Genomic DNA, 14,968 nt, shown 5'->3' with positions numbered 1-14,968 from the left:
CCTAAACCCTAAACCCTAAATCCTAAACCCTAAACTCTAAACCGTTCATGTTAAAAACTCAATTTAAATTCTAAATCTAAAACCTAAACCCTAAATTTCTAAACCCTAATATCTAAACCCTATAAACCCCAATATCTAAACCCTAATATCTAAAACCTCAACATACACTCGAAAAACACGATAATTGTTATATATTAATTTTTCGAGTGTTTTCCCGCCAAAATAAAAATATTTATCACAAATTGTCTTTATTAAATGTTCATATTTTCATCCAATTTATAATGTTCGTGAAAAAAGTTTTTCAAAAAACGGAAAAAAAATATTTGCTTCCCACCGCTTCCCCCCGATTGGTTACTTCCCCCTTGATCCTACCAATATATATATAGGGGCATGATCAATGGAGAAGTAACCAAACGGGAGGGAAGCGGCAAAAAAAAATTATTTTTTTGTTTTTTTTTTGAATTTTTTTCCAGGTATCAAGATCACACGAAAATATGAACATTTAAAAAAGACACTTCGTGATGAATGTTATTATTTAGGCGGGAAAACGATCGACAAAAATAACATTCAAGATAATATTGATCGTGAAGAATGTTAACGTTTTTTTTTTTAATGTTTTGTGAAGTTAAATTTAGCCCGATTTAGAGTTTATGGTTTAGGTTTTAGGGTTTGGTGTTTTGGGTTTATTCCATAAACCCAAAACACCAAACCCTAAACCCTAAACCCTAAACTCTAAACCGTTCATGTTAAAATCTCAATCTAAATCCTAAATCTAAACCCTAAATCTAAACCCTAAACCCTAAATTTCTAAACCGTAATATCTAACCCTATAAACGATAATATCTAAAACCTCAACATATGCTCGAAAAACACGATAATTGTTATATATTACTTCTTCGAGCGTTTTTCTGCCAAAATAAAAACATTTATCACAAAGTGTCTTTATTAAATGTTCATATTTTCATCCATTCTATAATGTTCGTGAGCAAAGTTTTTACAAAAAAAAAAAAAAAAAAAAAAAAAAAAAATAAGTTTTGGTTTCCCCCGCTTCCCCCCGATTGGTTACTTCCCTCTTGATCCTACCACTATATATATATATATATATATATATATATATATATATATATATATATATATATATATATATATATATATGGAGGTTCAATACAGAACCAAAAAGGTTGAACATAACTTACAATGATTAAAAATAGCGTAGCGTTACACGGACAGAATTTCGACTTACACCCTTACAACATTCGCTAACATACCCTTATTATTAGAAATTAAAATTATATATATATATATATATATATATATATATATATATATATATATATATATATATATATAGGGAGGTTCAATACAGAACCAAAAAGCTACAGAACTAACTAATGTGCACAGATTTACACTTTTGCACAAAGGTGTACATTAAAAAAATTCTGTATTGAATATATTAAGTCAACGCCAGTCAACGTGCATATCAACCCCGTCTCAAACATCTTGACTCCGTCTCAACGTTTTAAGGATCCGAGTATCTCGACCTCCTCTTGCATCTTTTTTAACTTTGCTCGTATATCTTAGAGAAAAGAAGTAAAAATTGCATAAAGTGGTTTCTGAAATTTAAAAATGCAATTGGAAAATAGGAAAATAATACTCGTACTACGTATCGAAGGAAAGAGAAAAACAAATCATACAACGGTGTCCAAACTCTTCCTAAATAAAAAATATTCTCTCTTACCAGACAAGATTGGGACATGAAATAAAACCATATCTTCATCAAATCAATTTTTCAATAATTAATTTCCCTTCCTTTAAATCTTGTTGACTTGCTCCACCTATCTTTTTTTTTTTTTTTACAAAAATTTTATTTAATGTCTCATCTAAAGATAGATGCATTTTAATGTCAATCGTTTTATGTATTACAACAAAATGAAAATATAATTACTTATAATATAAACCATGTCGAATTCATGTACCAAGAAACTTCTAATTACAAAATTCCTAGCATAATACTTGTATACTACAGTTTATGTTAATAACGACAACAACATTTTTTTACCAAATGTCACCAAACATTCGTAAAATTCTAAATTACACTACATACAATGTTCCTAAAAGGAGAAATATGAGGAATTTTAATTAATACAGTAACTTATAGAGTATTTTACCTTGTCTGCCTTATTTTCTTTCAAAGTTTAACATTTTAATCACCAATATTAATATTAATGAACTAAGGCAGCCAAACTAACCCAACTTTTATTAATAACTAACGGGCTCAATTTTTACTACTTATGAGCTTATATGCCGATAAAAATGAGTATCAGATTTTTCAAAATTCTAATAAGCTCGTAATTAAGGCAGGAAATAAGAATAAATGATTACAAGAAAAAGAGAAGGCATAAGAAATCACATCAAAATTGTAATATTTGTAATCAATTCACTTGAACAAAAAAGTAAAAAAAAGGGTGAGCATAAGGAAGAAAAGAAAACCAACTTTTTTAAATGTACAAGTACTTTGTCTATGAGGTAGAGTAATTAATAAAAAGATAAAAATTGAAAAATATTAATTAGGCCTGATCAGAGTTGGTCAAGTCTCATTGTTGGGGAGTCTAGTTGTGAGGGTGAAAACGGAGGTGATGATGATGAAGACGATGAAGTTGGAGATTGTGGTGAAGAAGACGTTGCGGGTGATGTTGTTGGCGGTGATGGTGAGGGTGACGATGTTACTGAAGGCGATGGTGACGATGAATTACCAGACATTTCTTGCAGTTTTCTTTTGTTGATACTTTGTTTTTCGTCTTTTTTGTTGTTGTTCTTGATGTTATTTGCGGCAGCATCAACAGGGATTGTTCCCCTGTTTTCGCCAAACATATAATCCTTCAATCGCTTGACATCGGATAGTTTTACAGGCTTTACAATGAAATCCTCTGCACCTTCTTCCAAACACCTAAAATGTTCATTGCATACCCCATCCGTTATACGTCCTTACTTTTTCATCAAATAAACCGAATCATAATCCAAAATCTATAAAGTTTGATTCTTTGTAACTAAATAATGCGGTACATCTTGATGTCTTTTGTGCATATTTCCTAAATTCTAGTAAATAAAATATAAACCTAAATTAAGCTTGTTACTTGTTAGGCAATTGTGTTATTGAAAATTTGTTCATACAAGTAATTGCATCACTACTGAGAAACCATAATCCTAAATCTTTATTGCCTTTTCCAATTTTTGGGTTAGGCTTTTTAATAAACCGGAAGTTCCAAAAAAAAAAAAAGGACTATTTCCTATATCACTGGTGTTTACATAAAAGTTAGGTATTAACAAATGAAAATAATTGACAAAAAATCAATTTGTAGTAATTGATGAAACATGATTCAAATTAGGAAAAAGGCAGTACAACTAATTACAAGAAAAGAAATAGTGTGGCAGTAGCAGCTGTATGTACAGATAAAATGAAATTCAGGGGGGCAAGAAAACAGTACCTATCAATCCGTGCAACAACATTTTCTGATGACATGATCACTACTGGTACCTCTCGGAAATTGGCTGATCCCTAAATAAATAAATAAATTATACCAAAAATAAACATTACTCCATTTGTTTCAAATTTTCATCAAATAAAAATGTTACGGTTACAGAGATGAAAGGAACCTTGATTTTTTTGAGCAATTCATAACCAGTCATTCCAGGCATACAGTAATCAGTGATTATCAGATCCACCTTCAACTCCTGTTAAAAACAACCTCAATCAGATCTATCTAATTATTGAATTTAAATATTTACAGATAAAATTTAACAAAACGAAACACACATTTACGAAATCAGGTTTCTCCTGATCGAGACCTAAGTACTGCAGAGCTCTCCAACCGCTTTCGACCGCCGTAACTGTCAATAAATTCCGGTCAATCTCCGACGAGAATTAAATAGATTGAATTGAACAACTCGTAATTGAGAAAATTACCTTTACACGAGGTGATTTTAAGCAAACGTTCAATGACTTTACGATCGACGAGACTATCATCAACGGCGAGAACATGAACATCATTACGAAATTCACCGGTGCATGCAGTTTCAGGCGACCTCCAACGTGGAGAAAACATACTTGTAGCCATCAATCAAATTGAGAGGAAGTGGAGGTTAAATGAGAAATCAAGGTTGAAGAATGAAATGAAAAATAGATTTAAAAATATATATATATATATATACAAATAAATAAATGGAGAAGACAGAAAGCCACGTCTCTATCAAAGAGATGATGACATTGTAGAAGATCATGAAAATCTTATGAAATCCACTTTATAATTTTTTTTAACATAATTCGCTCAGATTCTCATATCCACTTTGGTGGTGACCCCTTGTATATTTTTATTTATTATAGTATAAAAATAAAATAAAATAATTATTATTATTTTAGTTTGTTTTTTTCTTTCTTTCACACCCCCCACATGTGTATACGAGCGTTCTTGACTTCATCAATATTTGTATACTATTTTGAAGAAGTAATTTGGACAGTGGATATATCAACTTCTACTTAGAGCATTAATATCGGTTACGCCTTTGGCCCGTCTTTCGAACTGTCGAAGGAAGGCACCGATATTTGCAAGGCGCGGTTGATACTGCCGTTGAAGCCCGTACTCAATTTAGTCGTTGTACAACAAATTGGAGAAGGGACAAATTGTCAATTTCACTGTTTTTGAATTTATGGTTTAGGGTTTAGGGTTTGATGTTTTGGATTTATTTCATAAACTCAAAACACCAAAACCTAAACCCTACCCAAAACATCAAACCCTAAACTATATATATATGCATATCGATCAGCAAAACTCACCACAAGAAGCTTCAAACATATCAATTTTCTTCAACTTTCAACTTCAATTTCATGGCTCGTTGTTCTGTTTCCATGAATGTTTGGTACGTGGGAGAATTAAGCGAAGACTGGAAGATGTATCTTGACAAGCAATGTAAATCATTCGAGTCACTCGATATAACCTATTGGGACACGGGGCGTTTATTCGACTATATACGAGAAAATGTTGACTTCGAGGCATCGGTTGCTTACTGTGATCCAGAACCGATAAATTCGAGTTTATTACAACCGAAAAAGTATGGCATGAAATTTTCGGGAGAGGAAAAATCAAATGCGAAGGAATAGAGTTGTATTGTATTGGTATATGGACCCAGCGTTTCTGCACCCGACCTCATACTCACTATCCGCACAATAGTAGTGATTCGGGACACGTGAGTGACGACACGATCGGGTCGTATTGAACTTGTTTTTTTATTTTAGGACTTTGTAATCGTTTTTTTCTATTTTAGGACTTTGTAATGATTTTTTTTATTTAAGGAAATTGTAATGTTTTTTTTCTCTGTGTAATCGTTTTTTTTAGTAATTAATAGCATGTTTGGTTTTGGGATTTGAAATGTTATATATGAAAGTAATATTAATAATAATAATAATAATAATAATAAATACATTAATATAAAAAAAAATAGAGGTGGGATCAAGTCGTGGGTACGTCATGGTTGTTAGAAGTTAGTCTTTGGTTAGTGATGGGAAGGAAGTGCTGATGTGACGATAATGTAACAGTCCGTATTAGAAAGGATGTGTGTCATGGTTTAAAGTGGTCTTATATACATATATGTATCGTGATCTTTAAAAAAAATAAAAAATTAACACGCGACATGATTTTACATAGTAAAACTTATTAATACACAATTTATGGTGAAAATGTAATTTGAATGGTGGATATATCAACTCCTACTTACATACATACCAAGATTTTTATTCAAAATATACGAAGTATATATTAAGAGACACTGTTTCTTGATTGAAAGGGCTCTTCATATATCAACGAAATATAATCCCTTTGATCGAATATTAATTACCAATATCAAATCTTTTTGATTTCATATAATTTACTTTAATAATTAATATTAATATTATATTATTGGCCAAATAAAATCCATATCAATGTGTATTTTAACTTTCAAAACATTAGACTGATTTCATAGTAAAACTGGTCAATGGTATTAAGTAAAATCTAAAGGCTTTGAAAATGTGATTTCCTATATCCTGAAAATCAAGAGATACTATTATTGTATATTTATTTAGAATATATATTTGTTAAGTGAGCCAAACAGCTGTCATGGTAAAAAAAATATTACAAACATATATATATATATATATATATATATATATATATATATATATATATATATATATATATAAGAGATTTGATTAAGTTACATGTCATTAGTTTCTTAAATATTGCATATTAAGCCAAGTGTAATTTTCACATGTCACAATTATTCATATATACTTTTATCAACCTTTAAAATCACATATTTACCCAAGTAAATCATATAATATCATATATACCTAATTTAAATACTAAAACTATCATATGTATCCATTTAATTTTAAAAATTCACTAAATCCAATTTTATACAATTTAATTCTTATTTGATCCCTACTCTTATATATTACTACGATCATCAGAAAAACTACAGACATTTGTTCATACACACATGTCATATTATTATATTATATTCATACACACATTTGTTCATATAAAATCATAAAAAAAACTACCGAATAATTTTTAATACTAATTTTGATGGAATGGTAACGTATTACTCTGTATTAGTAATATTATACCATTACATATATAGATTCAACCTACGGGCTCCAATTAACCACACTTAAGCTATTGGGTCGACATGTCCCCCTTAAACGCAACCATAAATATTGTTTGAAAATGTAAATCAAGCGTTATAGAATTAAAATAAGTGACTTATTTAAAACGGATTTTAAGTAGCCGTGCAGCGTATGGGCTCAAAACTTAGTTTCCATATATATATATATATATATATATATATATATATATATATATATATATATATATATATATATATATATATATATATATATATATATATATATATATATATATATATATATATATGTGGTGGGCTTTTTGGTTATTTGTTTTGTTATAGCTTCTTTAATATGAAAATTATGTGCTCGTATTCTTAACAGCGGGAAGCATAAAATGACAAAGTCTATTAGTGTATTTATATTATAGTTACATAAAATTTGTACCAGCAATCTATTACTATTAGTATAGTTTTTTTTAACGGTCATTAAAGTACGAGGTATCGTTCAGTGTTCATTTGAGACACTAAATTTACTGAGGAGAGAGAGAAACAAAAAATGTCGTTCAGTGTCCATTTTCAATGTCATTTTTTATTTTTTACTTTTATTACATTTTATGTTTATTTAATTTCTATTTTATAAAATAAAATTAAAATTAATACTTAAGAAATATAAATAAAAGATTACATTAATAGAAAATTAAATATACTACAAAATACGATTAAACAATACAATTACATAAATTAAAAATACGATACATTAAATTAAATAAATTTCTAAACTATGCTATTGTCTCGATCGTGTCATCACTCACAAATCCATCATCATTACTCTCGTGAGAAATGTCGTCCCAAATATTCATAGTTTACAACTCGATTCGTGTCGAGCGTATTATTGCTTTTCTGAGTATCGCGGCTCATTTATCATCATCTTTAAGAAACCCGGTACCTCCCATTCTTCATCCCAATAAAAAAAACTCGGATGCCTCGCAATTAAAGTTTCGCCTTAAATAATCTTTCAAAGTAAATAAATCAACGCAGATAACCATAACGTCCAAAATATGTTTCGCACCACCGTAATGTTCACGAAGATAAAATACCCACCGGAATGAACGTCGTAAGTAACAATGTTAGTAAACATGATGGTTTTGAAGTTATTTACTGTGAGTGTATATAAAATATTTAATGATAGTGAATGTGTGTAGAAAAAAGGAATTTAAAAGTGTTTATATAGGTGTGAAAAAATTGATTAAAAGAAAATGAAAAAAAAATCAAACTGTAAAATATTTAAATTTAAACTTTAATTTTCGTCGACTTCAACGTCGGAATTAAGACGGTGGGTCACCGACATCAGTAAAGGACACTGACGCGGTGTCGTTGAAAATGTTGTCCCCGGCGTCTTTGAGTCAAAACGTTGGTGCTTGGGTACAATACTGTGTGCTCTTAGGAGTCACTGACGAGGTTTGAACGTGATATCAGAACTCGCTCACCCTATTATTTTCTGGGACAATATATGCTTCGAGATTAACATAACATGACCTCTAATATTCGGTTTAAGCTGTTTAATCCCAATTTTGAAATGGAATAAAACTGACAAAAATCAAACCAAATATAAAGAACGGTTTTTAAATATAGCTGAAGTGTATTTGAATTTATTTTTAATTCAATTTTTGATTTGAAAAATTCTTAATATGATTTATACAAATTCATATTCAAACTGAATTCAAATAAATATTTCATTGACCTAATATATTAAACGAGCAAAAGATTCATCGCGCGTTGTTGCGGTAAATCGTTTTCAACAATAGATTTTTAGTATATATAATTGAATATTATTTTAATAGTTTACAATTTTACGATATACATATCAACCATTATTAAACAATATCACATAATCTGTTATGATATATAATCTGATAAAAAAATATTATTAAACCATTATTATATATAATCAATATCAATAGTATATATTACTTGAAAAAAAATATATATCATATATAGTGTGCATAACTAAAAATTCTAGTGGGATTTAGTAACCGGATTAAAAAAAGATTTTAAAAAACGAAAAATGTGAAAGCCTCTAAGCGATACCAAAATTCATCTTCGCCCAGGCTAACAGGACCTTACTTACTCAAGGAGAGAGTGGAGCCTCGAGAAGTATTATTGAGAGGAAGATCTTTGGCTCCTCTTCATTCTCTGTAAAGTTCGAAACCTTTCTTCAACATAGGTGACAAAGAGCGAGGCCCACAAAACTGCTTGCTTGCTTACGAAGCCATCCTGGCAAGCTCCTCCAGTTCGATTATAATTCGTGACTTGATTATTAGAAAAACAACTCACTATCCATTTGAAATACGATCGATTATCTACTCAAGAAGATAGAGAGTCCCGTATACGAGAAAAGGTCACAAATAGAGTTGAACCATGTAACATTGCAAAGGCTAAAAGTTAAGGGAAAGGCTCCTCGATTACAAGCCATGATCAAAAAAGTGATTGCCCCAACCCTTTTACAGTTCCAGAAGCATAGGGGGCTATTGCAGTAGTTTCATCTCTCTAGCACACAAGAGTCCCGGGAAGATGGAGGAAAGAAAAACTGCATACGCAAATATAAAACCTACAGAAAAGTGGGCTAATCCAATCAAAATTAAAGTAAGTTAACTATTTTTTTATTAGAAAAATAACAATATTAAGTGGTCTTATTGTTGACACCAAGTTGAGGATGTCGTTTAACTCCTACAAACGACAATTTTTTGCTTTTTTCTTGGAATAATAGGATATTGTTGATACTTTTAATACAAAAGACTTGAGTAAATAATTCAAATTTTTAACTCGTTATGGTTAACTGAATTTGAAATTCTATTTGAATCCTTCATTTCACATATTTCTATATTTATTTCACTCCACAATAACGAAACTGTAATCATTTTAGACCGTCTCTCTCGTTAGTTGATCATTCTCCCATCTATAATCTTTAATACTCGTAGTAATTATCTTACTTCATATCTTTAGTATCATCAGTTACTCATCTAATGTAACGATCCTACTTTTTTTTCGTTAATTCTTTAACGAATGTTAATTTGACTTTTGCGTCATACGTGTATTAGCTAACATTTTTATGTGTCATTTATTTAAAAATATTATTTGTAATATTTATGTGCCAACTTTCATAACAAGAATTTCTATTCTTCGTGATACGTGAATCTTGACGACCGTTACCGACTTTTATGTCACATTTGAGGAAATAACGTTTCTATGTTATTAAAATTTTAAATAAATTTTATTCATAATATATATTAGTTATTATCAATTTAATAATTTTTATTCTTAATTTTATATGTTTAAACCCGACATCCGTTAGAGATCGTTAACGGTTTAGAATTTTTGGGATCGTTAACTAGTGAGGTTTTATGTGTGTGTCCATCTAAAAAAAGTTCGGGACACCTCTTGTCCCTCTAACACCGATCGGCCCTTTTGAAGGAAGTGTTTGTGCATTTTTTGTTAAACTTGTTTTGAATAAGGAAAATAGGTTTTAATCCCAACTAAATTACTGCAGCCTTATTATTATTATTATTTTTTTTATCTTTTCTCTGTTATTTCTCTTTTACAGTCGACCCCAATATCACCACCATAACCATTGACATCTTCATCATCATATTCATCATCGTCATCATCATTCACCACCAAATAATTGCCTGATCATAAAATTATTTATAGAAACGCGATATACACGCAAAGAGCTACACATTACACCGTTTAATTTCTTGATTTGGGTAAAAACTCTAAGCAACCTAATTATTAATTTTCTGATTTTGATTAATTTATGCAATGTAATCAAGTCTAGTGCTCAAGTCTTTGTTAGTATGCATGATTTTAATCGTTATTTTGACCGTTTGAGGTTTTGTTGTTAAATCATGATTTTGAATGGTATTCTACTGATATGAACATAATATTTTCAGTTTATGAAAAGTGTATAATTGGATGACAAAATTGCTGAAATAGTCCCTGTGGTTTGTACCAAAATGCTAGTTTCGTCCCTGTGCTTTTTTTTGATGGATTTGGTCCCGCTGGTTTGTAAAAGTTGCTGATTTAGTCCCCCTGACCGACCGCCGTCAAAAAAGGCCGTTAACTCCAGTCATGTGCCGGACATGTGAGGGTATTTTCGTCAGTTCATTTCCTTTATTGACAAAATTGCTGAAATGGTCCCTGTGGTTTGTACCAAAATTGCTGAAATAGTCACTGTGGTTTGTACCAAAATTGCTGAAATGGTCTTTCATCTTTATCCTCTTCATCAAGAACAAACCCTAATTTCTTTTTATCTTTTTCTCCTCCATTTCATACATCATCATTCAAGTTAATTATAATCTCAAAATTATAAACCCTAATTTTAATCATCTTATCTAATTATAATCATAAAAAATCATCTAGCCCTAATTTCATATATCTACGTCCCTAATTTCAGATCTCTAGCTTAATTGATTTCTATTTTATTTAAATTCTCTATATATCTTCTCATCAATTTTTCTCTGGATATTTTCTTCGACAAACTTCGATGGCAGACGATCTTATTTCTTCTAAACCGACTGAAATGGTGCCGTCGGAGAGGTTAGCATATATAAAGAAAGAAGTAGAAAAAAAAGTGGCATCGATCATTAAATTCATGAAGTTACAGATCTGGAAAATAAATGAGATTTTCTTCTATTTCGAGGCCCACTGTGTTGTATGATTCCACGAACGAATTACATATATTGGATTGCAGAGAAAACGTTTTGACGGTGTTGGTGGCCGATTTCCATATCTCCGATTGCGGGTAACTTATTACATGTGATTTCTGATATGTTAATGATATCCGACCTGTTTAAGATTTCTAAATTGTACATGTGATTTTCGATATGTTTATGATTTTCGATTTCCAGATCTCAGATGTCGGATTGAAATTGTGATGTTTTTTGTTAAGATTTTGAGTATAAATCTAGGTTGCAGGTGGTTTTTGTAAAACACAATCTTTGAGATTTAACTTTGGATTTGATATGGTTCTAAGATCAAAAGGGTTGTTTGGGTGTGTTGGTGATTAAGGCCTTTGAATAAGTTAAGGTTTAGTTACAGAGATCTGAAGATGTATGTGATAAACGGATCAAGAAAATGAAGGTAGGCCTTTGAATAAGTTGGGTTTGTTCTTGATGAAGAGGATAAAGATGAAAGACCATTTCAGCAATTTTGGTACAAACCACAGGGACTATTTCAGCAATTTTGGTACAAACCACAGGGACCATTTCAGCAATTTTTTCAATAAAGGAAATGACCTGACGAAAATACCCTCACATGTCCGGTACATGACTGGAGTTAACGGCCTTTTTGACGGCCGTCGGTCAGAGGGACTAAATCAGCAACTTTTACAAACCAGCGGGACCAAATCCATAAAAAAAAGCAAGGAGACGAAACTAGCATTTTTGTACAAACCACAGGGACTATTTCAGCAATTTTGTCATAATTGGATAGATCTCAAAAAATTAATAACTTTTCACTAAGATATCGTGTATTTTCGATTTACGGATAGAAAGTTATGATTAATTGAATTTCAGTATGAAAATAGGGTTTGATTTTTGACATTTTGGAAATATAGGAATTGAAACCTGTTCCGAATAGGCTTATAAATGTGTTCCTTTCTAAAATAAAATAACTTTTCATTTTGATATTGCTCGTTTTTGATTTACGGGTTTTATATTATGAACAAATCATGTTATACGAAAAACTAATTTGACCGTTGCTTGCTCGATTTGTGATTGTGATAAATTGGTATTTTGAGAAAGCATGATCTTCTAGAATTGTTCAATTACGTGTATAGGAAGGCTTTCCAATTGGCGGTAACATGATTTGAATCGTTATGTGGTAGATGTGCTACTTGTAAACACATGTCTCATTTTGGTTGTCAAATCTGTCAATTTCAACTTTCACGAATAAACTGTACAAATTTGCTAAACCATTTCTCTTTAAAAAAATTACAGAAGGTAGTTTGACTTGTTCTTGAATTTATCCAATTGGATTTGAATCATTTTAATTTTTTTTGTTTTATAATTTTTTTGCTCGGACTGCGCATGCAGAAAACACTATTGAGGAATTTTTTTATATTTTTAAGTTCAATGAATGATTAGACTGTGATATAGGACTTTTTAGAAATCTAATGAGATAACCTACAGATTTGGAAAGTACCATGATGCCATGTTTCTTGTGCTACGAGATATGACTGACTCTTTGTGTATGATCATGACATGCTTAGTGAGTTATCGGTGAAACGTTGTATGATACTGGGTAGATGATAGAAGTTTGTTATGTTGTCATGATATGAAGTTTGACCTTGAATTAGATGTTTGAATTTGGCCTACTATATACATGTTTGGGTGGTGGTTTGTAGTGTTGCACTAGTTGGGTGAAACCAAGTAGTGACACTACCGAACACTACCGTTTTACTAGTACTGCCATGTTATTAAATGCTACTACTATACTGTGAGTGTGACCATTGTTTAGTGATGTTGACCTGAGTTGACTTTTGGTTTGACCTTTGACTTTGACCTTGGACTTTAGAGTTGACTTTTACTTTTGCATGTCGGTCTCTAGCATTAGGATTGTGATACACTATGACCCAACCTATTATATTAGACATTATTTGACCCACTTATGAATATTTAGGTGCTTACTTTTGTGTGTTGTGAGTACTTGAACTTTCTCTGTTAGCAAATCTTGTTGCCGCGCAATCAAGGTGAGTTGTAGTCCATTTTTCACTTTATATTTGTAAGATGAAAATACATACATTTTTGTTTTACGCTATAGACATAAGTATTTAATTTTATTCTACACTTATTTTGAACTCAAAATCCCTTAGCTTGGGTAACTAGTAAGTACTGTGTTGGTCCCTTGATAACAACGGGAGTGTAATATCCTATAAAACTAAAACAATTTAAAACTCATAACTAGTGTTTATTACTTACAAATTATAATAACTCAAACTAATATAAATAATATATATAAGATTAAAACATAAGTAATTAGTGGAATATAAGTTAGTTAATAAATTAATTAACTTAATATTTTAACTAGTTAAGAACGTTAAATATAATTTGTGCACACTTGCTTATGTATTATGCTAGAAATAGATTAACTAAGATTTACATATACTAGTGACTTACATGGAACTTGAAAGGCCAATATTTATTAGATGGGATAGGGATGGTCATTTTTAAGTTATGAATCCACATATATCATCCTTTTAGTACGTACTCTTTTGGTTTAACCAAATCAAATGAAATTCTCCAACTTGATAGCCATACACTACAATCCATAATATTATATAATAGTAAGAGAAAGAAGATATAGAGAGTGGAAATTCAAAGAAGAATACGAAGTAATTGCGGGTCTAGTTTTTGTCCTAACACGAACACAATTTAGAGGTAACTACTAACCATCATTTTTATTTTGATGTATAATTTGTTTATTGGATTTCTTAATCAACTTACTAGTTAAGATTTACTACATATCACATGAATTATTATAGAGATGAGATGTTAAGATTTTGAGTACAAAATGAGCATTTTTTGTGAATATTAATCTTAATGAAATTGTAGTCATATGTTTAGTAATGGAGTATTTAAAACCTTTATGTAACTAGTATATCACAAACTTTTTTTTACGTGATTGAATTAAGGTGTACAAGTTTTTATGGTCATGACTCTACTTTATAAATTTAAGTATAAGTACTTGCAAAATATGACTAATGGGTAGTGAGGTTTTAGTCACAAAAATGACAGAGAGTTGAGGCGATTAGTTAAATAGCAAGTGGCCACCATTTTAATCAACCCATGAAATCCTTATAGAATGTAAGTTACTGAATGAAAAATTTAATAATGAAATGATAATACAGCTTGGTTGGATACATATATTTGGGTAGTATGGGAAGGAAATAGAAATTGTTATTTGGAGTCCATATTTTCGATTGCGATAGCGGGAATTTTGAGTCTTAAAAATATGTAACTTACTAATAATTTGGAAAATAAGAATCATAGTAATATATAGAAACATGACTATATTGTTAATATGAAATTCGTGAAACTATTTAGATAGAAATAAACATATAATAATCATATGGTAATACTATTAATAAAGGATATTGCATACTCCCCACTTGAATGCGTTTTGTGCTCATACATGTGTATTCATTAGATTTGGCTCGGTGATCGCATCCTTTGGTGGTATTTTGTTGTCTTTGGAATTTCATCGTTCAACATAAGGTACGGATATTCTAGGTGGTTCTAGGATCGCTTCG

At 30.5% G+C, this 14,968-nt stretch overlaps 1 protein-coding gene across 1 annotated transcript; it reads right to left on the bottom strand.

Annotated features, from left to right (window-relative positions):
• Window positions 1-2,377: 2,377 nt before the first annotated feature.
• LOC139844704 (two-component response regulator ARR17-like) lies at window positions 2,378-4,163 on the bottom strand. Its single transcript, XM_071834924.1, has 5 exons — window positions 3,965-4,163; window positions 3,815-3,888; window positions 3,655-3,732; window positions 3,486-3,556; window positions 2,378-2,947 (listed from the first exon to the last, which is right to left on the bottom strand). Exons 1-5 carry the CDS (start codon window positions 4,113-4,115, stop codon window positions 2,578-2,580), a joined length of 744 nt encoding a protein of 247 aa, XP_071691025.1. The 5' UTR covers window positions 4,116-4,163; the 3' UTR covers window positions 2,378-2,577.
• Window positions 4,164-14,968: the final 10,805 nt, after the last annotated feature.

The sequence above is a fragment of the Rutidosis leptorrhynchoides genome, chromosome 4 (assembly GCF_046630445.1).
Source record: "Rutidosis leptorrhynchoides isolate AG116_Rl617_1_P2 chromosome 4, CSIRO_AGI_Rlap_v1, whole genome shotgun sequence".
In the NCBI taxonomy this organism is placed as follows: domain Eukaryota; kingdom Viridiplantae; phylum Streptophyta; class Magnoliopsida; order Asterales; family Asteraceae; genus Rutidosis; species Rutidosis leptorrhynchoides.
Note: the sequence above shows the minus strand (reverse complement) of the source record. Positions and strands in the feature narration are given on the sequence as shown.

Coding starts and splice junctions, on each gene's coding strand:
- LOC139844704 (XM_071834924.1), bottom strand. CDS start 4,115: ATGGCTACAAGTATGTTTTCTCCACGTTGGAGGTCGCCTGAAACTGCA. Junction 3,733..3,814: donor AGAAACCTGATTTCGTAAAT/GTGTGTTTCGTT, acceptor TGTTTTTAACAG/GAGTTGAAGGTGGATCTGAT. Junction 2,948..3,485: donor GTTGTTGCACGGATTGATAG/GTACTGTTTTCT, acceptor TGAACATTTTAG/GTGTTTGGAAGAAGGTGCAG.